This window comes from Apteryx rowi, unplaced genomic scaffold (genome assembly GCF_003343035.1).
Source record: "Apteryx rowi isolate R43461 unplaced genomic scaffold, aptRow1 scaffold_852, whole genome shotgun sequence".
Taxonomy (NCBI): Eukaryota; Metazoa; Chordata; class Aves; order Apterygiformes; family Apterygidae; genus Apteryx; species Apteryx rowi.
The window spans coordinates 241,363-250,870 of NW_020451152.1; the positions used below are offsets into that span (position 1 = coordinate 241,363).

The following is a 9,508-nucleotide window of genomic DNA, read 5'->3' on the forward strand; positions in this document are numbered from 1 at the left end:
CCACTCCCTAAAATAAGTATCAGTGCAAGATTGCCCAGGCCTGCCAGTGACAGTAAACCACCTGTACCAAAAGAGAATCCTTACTCAATCTGAAACAGTTTAACTAATTTAATGATAGTCTAGGAGAACAACAATAGTAATCAGTGACAGCTTGTGCTTATCACAAGTAAATACTTGTTACGATAGTGTTGCCCGTAAAGAAACACATAACTACGAAAGCAGTTATATGCGGTGCTTTATTAAGGGCCCGGGGTCTCAGGGACTCATGTCCAAAGCTGAGAATCCCAAATCCCCGTTTAACTTGGTTAATATTTATAGTGTTTGGTTATATAATACTATTTCAATACAATCAACATAGTTGCTAAGTTAGATATTTGATTTATAGTGTTTGGTTATATAACATAATCAACAGAATTGCTAAGTTACATGATTGTTTCCCATTTACGGTTTCTTCAGTTACTGTTGCCAAGATTTGCTTAACATTTACCTAGTTCATCAGACCGTACAGTTACCCAACACCTGTGATTATATTTCTCAACACATAAAATTTCTCACATAATGTAACAATAGGATAGTTGCTTTTACACACTCAAGAGGTAGGGCTTTGAAATTCAATCTTCCTCATAAACTTTTTGGGCAGACAAATCAGTGTAGGTGAAAGTCTACATCAATGGAAAAAATGCAGTACATAATTCATACACAGGACAAAGATTTATTTCTAACCATCAACTGAGATCCTGAAATGAAGAAAGAAAATTAGCTCAGAAAGACCCCACAGCCCAGATACTAAGATGTGAAGAGTGCTGGTTTGCAGCCGCCTAGAACAATGATCAGGAATGTGGCCAAGCCTGAAAGCAGTGAATATACTCATGTTTTCCCCACTAAAGTGCTATCTCCCCCTTCTTATACAGAGTTCTGAAAGAACATGCCTTCTTTGAAGCACTTTTGTTAGCTATCATCCCCACAAAGCTATTTGAGGGTATTTAAGTATTTGAGAACAGAATTGTTGTGCTACAGAGCAATTGGAACTTGTTTTGTTTCTTTTAGGGGAGGGGAGGAAAAAAGGGAGTTTTATGATGCAAATAGTCAATAAAATCCTGATGCAACTGCAACTCCCTGTTGCCCACCTTTTAGTCCCTAGCTTTCTCCAAGAACATCTTTTTCTAAAGCAGCCTGTTTTTCTTTAATTCCTCATCCGTTTCTACAGAGAAAGATTGAGGCACAAATGGCTACATCATGTTCATTTGATCATGAGAAACAGATCAGAGGCCTGCACCAAAGCCTAAGCCAGATGACAGTATGTATTAGACAACCTCTGATCACACCAGTGAAGTTTAAAGGTCTCATGAAGGTTTTCTTTAGTCCAGGCATTTCATACGTACCATACAAGGCAATTAACAAAATGAAGTTTCATTAGGTTAAGACAGGATATCATGTACTGCAAACTTCAGAAAAAGCTGTTCTGTATGTTATCTGTGCCTTTTGAGTCCAATTGCCCATACTGTAGTTTGTTTTGAACCAATGTTGAGTAGAAGAGACGATTCTTTAGGTCTAGCACATGTAGCAATTCAGTTGCATTTCCAACCTTGACTTGAACCAGGCTGCTTGTTCACTCGGAGCTCACCTGCAGTCTAGGTTCACTTTGTTGAATAGTCTGAGACATGTGTCTTGTTGCTTCAGAAGAATCTTCTAATCCCCTAGTTGGGCAGTGAAAGGCTTTATTTAGTTCCAGTAGAGAGTGAGTGGAGCCTACTTTCACAAGGTTCTGCAAAGACCAATTGCTACTTGAATCATTTAGTATCGGAGAATATCACAGATTTTTAAATAATCATTTGCTGTGCAGTTTTTACTTTCCACATCTTTAATCCAGCACCCTGGCAGAGCTGAGTAAACAGAGAGTACTTGCATCGTTTTCAAGCAAAAGAATTAGGTTTCTGCAGCCCTGATACCCACTATTTCTGAAGTTTAGTTCATTCTCACTGGAGGTTCATCTTCAGAATCAGTGAGGCCTCATTGATTTCCTGGGGCAGCTGTCACAGAAGACTAGAGACAGTGTGTAGGCTAGTTCAGTTACACAGCACCAGCAAGACCTCATTTACTTATTTAAATAAGTAAGTAACTTATTTTTCCAGGGGAGGTAGCAAATCCATTATACTCAAACAGTCATTAATTAGTACAGTATGTGATCTCTGTGAATGTCTGCACTACTTAAGACAGTTTCCTCTCTCTTGAACTAGATGGATGGCTGCTATATATATGGAAGAACAGACTTTAAGCATGTGCAACTCTGTTGTTTTTTCCAGTGGTACTTGCTGGAATCTGACAGCTGGTAGGTTTAAGATTGTGCAATAATTACAAGAGGTGTTGATCTTGGCCTTGGTAAGGAAGATCATGACAAAAACATCTTTCCCTCTGTTGCCAAGTTCAAAATTAGGAGGACATCTGGTCTGTCATCTCAAACAACATTAGCAACAGTGGCTTGAAACAGTTGGGGAGACAGCTGGTGACGAAGGGGTTAGGGGACCCTCTGTTACTAGAAGTTAAAAGATGTAGTAGTACTTACTTGACAGCAGAGGACACACAAGCAAGAAAGCCAGAAAGCAGAAGGAACACAAAAGCACTCAGGATTGATGTAATGACTATCATGCTTCCACTCCTTCGACCAGGCCAGGTATCAATTTTCATGGGAAGTTTAACTAGAAAAGCATGAAAAGAACGTTCCTATTGTCTATTTTTGACTAGTACACCCTCACCAAAAGGGGGAAGGCTAGTGATTTAGGAGAGGCAAAATGATTCTGTCTCTACCTGAAGTCTTAGGTGAGCTACAGGAAACAGGTTTAATGCTCAGTGTCAGCTGTTAGAGGGGATAAGACTGTCTCAGCAGGCTAGTCAGTATGACTAGTATCTGTATTAGACAGAAGTTTCAGAAGAGCCTGATACATTTTTACTTGAGACTTGATGCATGCCATGGTACAAACCTCATCTTTACTAAAAGAATTATTTTGTTCTGAAGGTCACAGAAGAAGCAGAACATTATTCCACATTTAAGTCTGCTATTCCCATACTGAAAGGCTGACAAAATTGTTTAAACTGTGGGAAAGGACTAGGCACTGCTCCTTAGGAGAGTAATAGGTATTCTAAAGCCAGTGCAGCTTCTCAGAATACCTGAACAAAGCCACTGACTTACCTCGTCTGGTTTTGATTGGATCAGACCAGAGAGTTTGGTCTTTCATGATACTGTCAGCGTTATCTACCAACATGTATTTAAATCTGTGAGGGGAAAAAATTAAATTAGTTATTTCAAATCTGAGCTTCCTTACTAGGATTTTGTAAGCTATTGCGTTAGCTAGTTGGTCTTCTTTTTTTGTTGAAAAATTAGATAGAGATAGTCAAAGGTAACTGGCTATTTCCAAAGACCTTATAAAGAACAGAATGTAATTAATCATAGAAAAAACTTTCTGTATGATGTCATGCACTTCATTCTTGAGCCTGGGCAGATGATAGCTTTCCAACAATAGTTTTTCCCAGCTTGCTATTCCCTGTTGTGAAGAACTTCATTATTTAGGACAGCAAGTGGTTTTGATTTCCGTATGGAAGTCAAAGATTTTGTCCAACAATAAAGATCTTTGGCACTTTCCCTGCTAGAGGAAGGCATCAAGGAGATAGACCAACATCAGATTTGGCAAAGAAAGTAAGTTTCCATTCTATAATAGTCTGACTTTTCAGAAATGTCCTGAAGAGACAGAGAAGCCAAGACAGTTTTTGCAAAATTAAGCTGATAGTATTCTGTTTCAGAAGCATATTAGGTCTCCCCAACAGACATAGCTCAATGTGATTGCCATTTTTACTATGGCTTTTAAATGGAGGATATCAGCGTAACAAGAGTTTCAGGTAACAGCAGGCAGGGTCCCCAGCTTCCCCAGACAACAGGGCTCAGACAAGTTGGCAAGCCACCTGGTCCTCACTGTCAAGCCTCCAGCCATATTAGGGGCTCCCTGGAGCTGGGGACCACAGAGGACTTTGGCCCCCCAGCATCACACCAAAGTAAAGCAAGTAGTGTCAGAGCTGTGCCTGCATTTTGTCAGAATCACTTAACCCAAAATACACGATGAATAACCTCAGCATCATTTCCTAAGCAAACTCTTTTTCCTTCATCAGTTTCTGTTCAGATGCTATCACTGGATCACCTACTGCAACAGAAATAATAGATTCAGCAGTTCACGCACGAATTTTCCTAATGATCTGTGAATTTAACCTGACGGAGCTCACCATTGCAAGACAAGCCCTACAGAGTGCTAGACCAAAGCCAAGCCACCTTCGTTATTACCTTTGCAGTGGAACACTTCAATTCTGGACTGGTGATTTGAATCATACTATTACAGGGGAACATTACAGACTGAACATTGCTTCCTACTGCATTTTAAGAGGAATAATCACCTTGGGAGAAATAAGAATTGTACCTGTACATTGAATCTGGAGCAAGAGGTGGGTTACAGACACCTAGGAAGTTTGGGTCATACAAACGAGTCCCATCATCCCCAACTCTGAAGAGGTATTGTTTCAGGACATCAGAAACTTTGTTAATGTCTCCTACATCAGCAAGGTTTGGCGGTGATGCGCAGTTGGGTACATTGAACAAGGCCGCCCTGTAAGGTCCAAGCTGTCCCCCATTTGTTTGCTGGAATGTGCTGTTGAGTGGTTTGCTTCTGTTGTCAGTCACCAATGAGCTTATTGCAATTGCTGCAGGAGAGACACTTTTAAACAAGGCTGTTAGAACTAGTTCATTCCTTTTCGTTCACCCAGTATTTACTTGGTGACTTTCTCTTTTGCCCCAAAACACCCAAGTGAGAAACCAAAAATCTGCTACCAGTTTGGCTGTGTAGGGATCCCACCACCCCTCCCCATTTGCTGATGAAGCCTAACACTTGTCCCTTAAACTGTGAAGGCTCCACAGCATATCTCAAAGCAGTGCTTTTCAGTAGCCACCCTCCCAAAATTCCTCTTTTCCAAGAAGAATCTGATAGAGTGGGGAGGGGGGGGTGGCAAAAAGTATGAATGAGCTCGTAAAGGCACAAGGCAGAAAGAAATGAACACAGCTTTTACCATTCTACCTAGAGTGGATTAAAAAATAATAATAATAATAGAAAGCTTGATGAAGAAGCCAGCTTCTTTCCTCAAATTCTGTATGGGGTTGAGGAGTCTGCTGCTCAGAGAGCAGTTGGCTCAGAGTGAGATATTGTTCCCATGTCAGAAGAAGCAGATAAGCTTCCATTTCGGCTGCTTATCTGATAGCACAAAATATTGAACCAGTTCTGGTAAGACTGCTGCGCTTCTAGAAAGGCCACAGAAATGATTTTCCACCCATTTGCAGTCCCTTGCCAGAAGGCCAGTATGAAAGATTAGGCTGTTTACGTCACTGGCCATGCACAGACATCTGCCTTGCCCTCTGCAGCTGAGGAGGGGGTGAACATGGACAGGGAAGACCTGTCAGATTCTTTGCAGTGAAGTGGCCCTCCCAGTCAGGTGTTCTTATATATGGCCCAGCCACATACAGTGTGCTTCCCCCATAACATACATGACTCCAATAAGCTTTCAGTATGTTCTGCCATTTCAGATGAGACACTATACCAAGGCAGAGCTCATACAGGACCACAACTGTCCTATCTCCTGGAGCAGAAACCTTATGATTTCTGCCCATACAACAGCCATACCTCCCAGAACAGTGGGGTACACAACCCGACATGCGGAGGCTTCATGGACAGGTGCAGTATCTACATTTCTGAATGTGGATCAGAAAAGTAGCCATGGCAGCACTTCCAGACAGCGTGCCACAGAACAAAGTCTGAAAGTCTTCACTGCTTCAGGCAAACCATGGATCTGTGCCCAGCCCTGGAGTGTAGGGTGTGGAAGCTCAGTTTCAACTCTCAAAGCTTTCTTGCTGCAAAGCCAAGGCACAAGTCCCAAGAGATGCTCTCAAGTTCTGTGGCTGTAATTTAGTTTATTTTGAGAGCCCCCTCCAGCTGTTCGATACTGTTAACAGTGGAGGAACACCAGTTTTTCCAAAGCTGCAGTATGTAGGGAACTACTTCAGTTTGGAAGGATTTTGTTGTGCTCCCAGAGCAGAGTTCCTACAATTGCTTGGTCATGAGAAGCTTTTAGTTATGATCCGATGCAAACTGAAAACTCTTTTGAAAGAAAAAGGTTTCTTGCACAGGTTAGAAACCCAACTTCAGAATCAATGCTTGTTAGTTGAGCCCTTCCACTCAAAAGGAGCCAACAACACGAAAATGAATACTAGCTAAGATCTATTTTAATCATAGACTTGTTACCCCAAATTATACTCTTTCTCACCTAAGTCTGTTCCCTCTCCCAGTCTCCACTTCAGTAACTCTAGCTATGAGAGAGTTAGCCTGTCTGTGGTGAGCAAGCAAGTGCTAGTGTCTAAGCAAGGGTGTTCTTAAAAACAAAACAAACAAACAAACAAAAAACATTGAGCAGATTGAATCTGACAGGGGTACTAACAAGAATAGACCTAAAGGTTCTATTACTCTTTCAGACATTTGTTAGACTCTCAGCTTGATAGTACGCTGAGGCATTTTCAGCAGAACTGAACACAACGTGTTAAGAAAATTAAGTTCTCTTAAGCTTCTCCTCTCCCTGCTCCAAGAGGCATCCAAGGCAGAGCCAGTATGCTGCTTTCCAGACCAGAGACAAATCCAAACAAAATTCCTCCCAGTTTGCCAAGTAACAAGTTTGCATCTGCTTGCTTAAAAGTAGCAGCGTAGATTTCTCCACATATAACCCCCTTTAGAAGAGATTCATCCATCAGTGTAAGAAGCTTTCATCACAGAAAATGGAGTGGTTGATGTAGTTTCTAACATAGAACATCAAACAACAGAGATGCATATTTGCAGTTAGAACTAGATATCAGGTCAGCGTAGCCTTTTAAGTAGTTACAATGCTCTTGCTATAGCCTCTTTCAGATGTACAAAGGTGCATATGTTGCTTGTGGAAAGTGTCTCGGAAGGCAGTACATTCACAGTTGTTTGTGTTAGCTGTATCTAACAGCATATCTGGTTACAGTTTCTACCGTTATGATCAAGCAGCATCTTCCTTCCACCTTTTCCAAAAGGGCAACAACAACAGTGGTGGAAGTTTTAGATGCTTTCTGTACTATTAATTTATTGTTGTTGGCCAACTCTTCCCTCCTGCTGTGAATTCCCTTGTCTATACCTCTCAGAAAAGGAGGCTGCATATCATAACTTCTTCCCTGAAGGTGGTATGTTGTTTATATTTGTCAGGTTAAGGAGTAGCTCTAGCTGGCATTCAAAACCTGCCGGAACAGGAGGGAACAGAGAAGGCAGCTCTTGGTCACTGCCAACAATATTTCATTGCTCAGCAATTATGAAATTCATTTTATGAATGAATCCATGGGCCAAGCATCTTTGACCACAAGTCTAGCATGACTTCTCTTTGTCTACAAAGAGTTCTGTCCTTGCAAGTGTTGGCTACCCTTGAAGTCTGCACACCCAACTATGAAGCAGATAGCAGTAGGTACCCGGCTTCTCTTACCAGCTTTACTTACAGGTATTCAGACTTCTATGCAAGGCATTCATGTTCAGATAAAGATAAGGTATCAGGCTGTGGACCACTTGGCTTCATTAGCAAGATTTTGCTAGGCTGTTTATAGCTAATGGTGTTGCTCCACATCTACAGGGAGTCAGCTAACACAGCTCTTGTGCTTGTTCTTATTAGTCAGCCCCACTGAAATACTATGGTTATTTTATAATAAGAGTTTAGAGAAAGTTGAGACCAGAAGCTCAGCTTGCATGCAGTTTGCAGCTACATATTTTCTCCTCTCCCCCATTCAGATACAGTTCCATCAGATTTTGAAGAATTACATTAGAAGCCACATAATGTAGTTATGCTCCAGAGAGAAAGTAATGCTGGATACTTACCCGATTCCATCATTGCATACAAGTAGATGGTGTAAGATTTATTTGGACTTAGTGAGCTATCAAACATACAGAAAGGTTTCTCTAGAGCAACTGTAGTAAGGCTGGGATTGTTTGTAGCAAGCTGAGAGGCTGCAATCTGAGGTTTCAGGCTCTGATCTAGAAGAGAATGTTACCAAAAAAGTGTGTGAAAGTCTTTCACCTCTCCCTCTGCAAGCTCTGACTCAAAAGGGAGGGTAGGCATTGCTAGCAAACAACATTAAAGCATAAGAACGAGATATGAAATGCGGCTGCCCAGGAAGCAACATACCTGTCCTGTGAAAGTTTGAGAGTTGGTGGGGTTGTTGTAATGCAAATTGGGAAACTCAAGAATTTGGAGAGGGAGGCAGGAGACATTGCTGCTCCTCAGGAAGGTAACAAGCACATCAGTCACATCACCAGAGGTGGACAAAGGCAAAGCCTTATTAGCTGAGAGACTTGAACCTCTGTCATTAGAGTCCCATATATGCAACCACCCCCTAAACTGCCCAACAGCAGCACCAGAAGCAGTGCAATTATTTTTCAAATCCTTAAGCTACAAGAAATCTTAGTAAGGTTTTGAAGACATACAGGGCAGGAATAACAGATCTAGCAGAGCCTTACAGAAAGGAAAACTGCCTGGGAGAGGCACTGGAGAGAGAAATCAGTACTGGAAGAGGGTTTTGTGTCAGACATTTCTCCATTCCCTCACCCCATCTCCAGTCTCCTGGGAAAGTTTAACTAACAACTAAATGAGAAAGAGATTAAGTAGTTCCTCCTCCTTCCCAACCTAGATGCAGCAGAGACACTTTAACAAGCTTCCAACAAGATACAGTACGTTTGCAGCCCTAAACCCCCTTCTCAGCACAGAGCTGACACCCCAAAAGAAACAGAAATACAAGGAGAACAACAACAAAAAAAGAGGAGAAAACAACCACAGATAGATACCACTTACCTGCATATAGCTGCCCTAGGGACCAAAAGGCTAATACAACCCAATTGCCCCTCATGCTTGAGCCCAACCAAAACCTACCACAGAAAAAAGAAAAAACAGTGGTGGGAGGCAGCCCCTGCTAAAGAGCTCCCACATGCACTCCTGCCCTGAAGTCAAGCACACCTGCACCTTTCCACAAGCTCCCTATGCTTAGGAGCTACCCACCCCCTCAGCACCTCCCTGTATGCTTATCCTCCCTCCTGCTCAGGTAGCACCAGCCCCCAATCTTTATCAGCTCCCAGGTGGTGGAGGAGGGTGTTGGAGCTTTCATTTCCACTCAATATTGGACACCAGTCTAGCTCTCAGCAATGCTATGGGTGTAAAGAGGATTTTTCTTCCACAAGTGTAACTGATAGGTGGCTTTGTTTTGTCTCCTTGTGTACCTTCTTCTGTCTAAAAACACTTTTGAAATCTTATGTGTAGGGAAAATTTAGGACTGAATATCTAAATCCTGCAACCAGCCTACCTCAGGGAAGGATCTGATTATGATCTGCTTCAGAGCTCTAAATTTGGGCAACCTTAAATCAGAGGTCACAGTTGC

At 41.9% G+C, this 9,508-nt stretch overlaps 1 protein-coding gene across 1 annotated transcript; it reads right to left on the reverse strand.

The window, feature by feature from the left end:
* Positions 1 to 1,609: 1,609 nt before the first annotated feature.
* UPK3A (uroplakin 3A) lies at positions 1,610 to 8,983 on the reverse strand. Its single transcript, XM_026090183.1, has 6 exons — positions 8,929 to 8,983; positions 7,959 to 8,114; positions 4,461 to 4,740; positions 3,188 to 3,270; positions 2,564 to 2,696; positions 1,610 to 1,697 (listed from the first exon to the last, which is right to left on the reverse strand). The coding sequence occupies exons 1-6, from the start codon at positions 8,981 to 8,983 to the stop codon at positions 1,610 to 1,612; spliced, it is 795 nt and encodes a 264-aa protein (XP_025945968.1).
* Positions 8,984 to 9,508: the final 525 nt, after the last annotated feature.

What these genes read in the sequence shown, in the direction of transcription:
- UPK3A (XM_026090183.1), bottom strand. Translation starts at nt 8,983, where the DNA reads ATGAGGGGCAATTGGGTTGTATTAGCCTTTTGGTCCCTAGGGCAGCTA. An exon ending in CCTAGGGCAGCTATATGCAG is followed by an intron (nt 8,115 to 8,928) that starts GTAAGTGGTATC and finishes ATTCTCTTCTAG; the next exon opens with ATCAGAGCCTGAAACCTCAG. An exon ending in TCCAATCAAAACCAGACGAG is followed by an intron (nt 2,697 to 3,187) that starts GTAAGTCAGTGG and finishes ATGCTTTTCTAG; the next exon opens with TTAAACTTCCCATGAAAATT.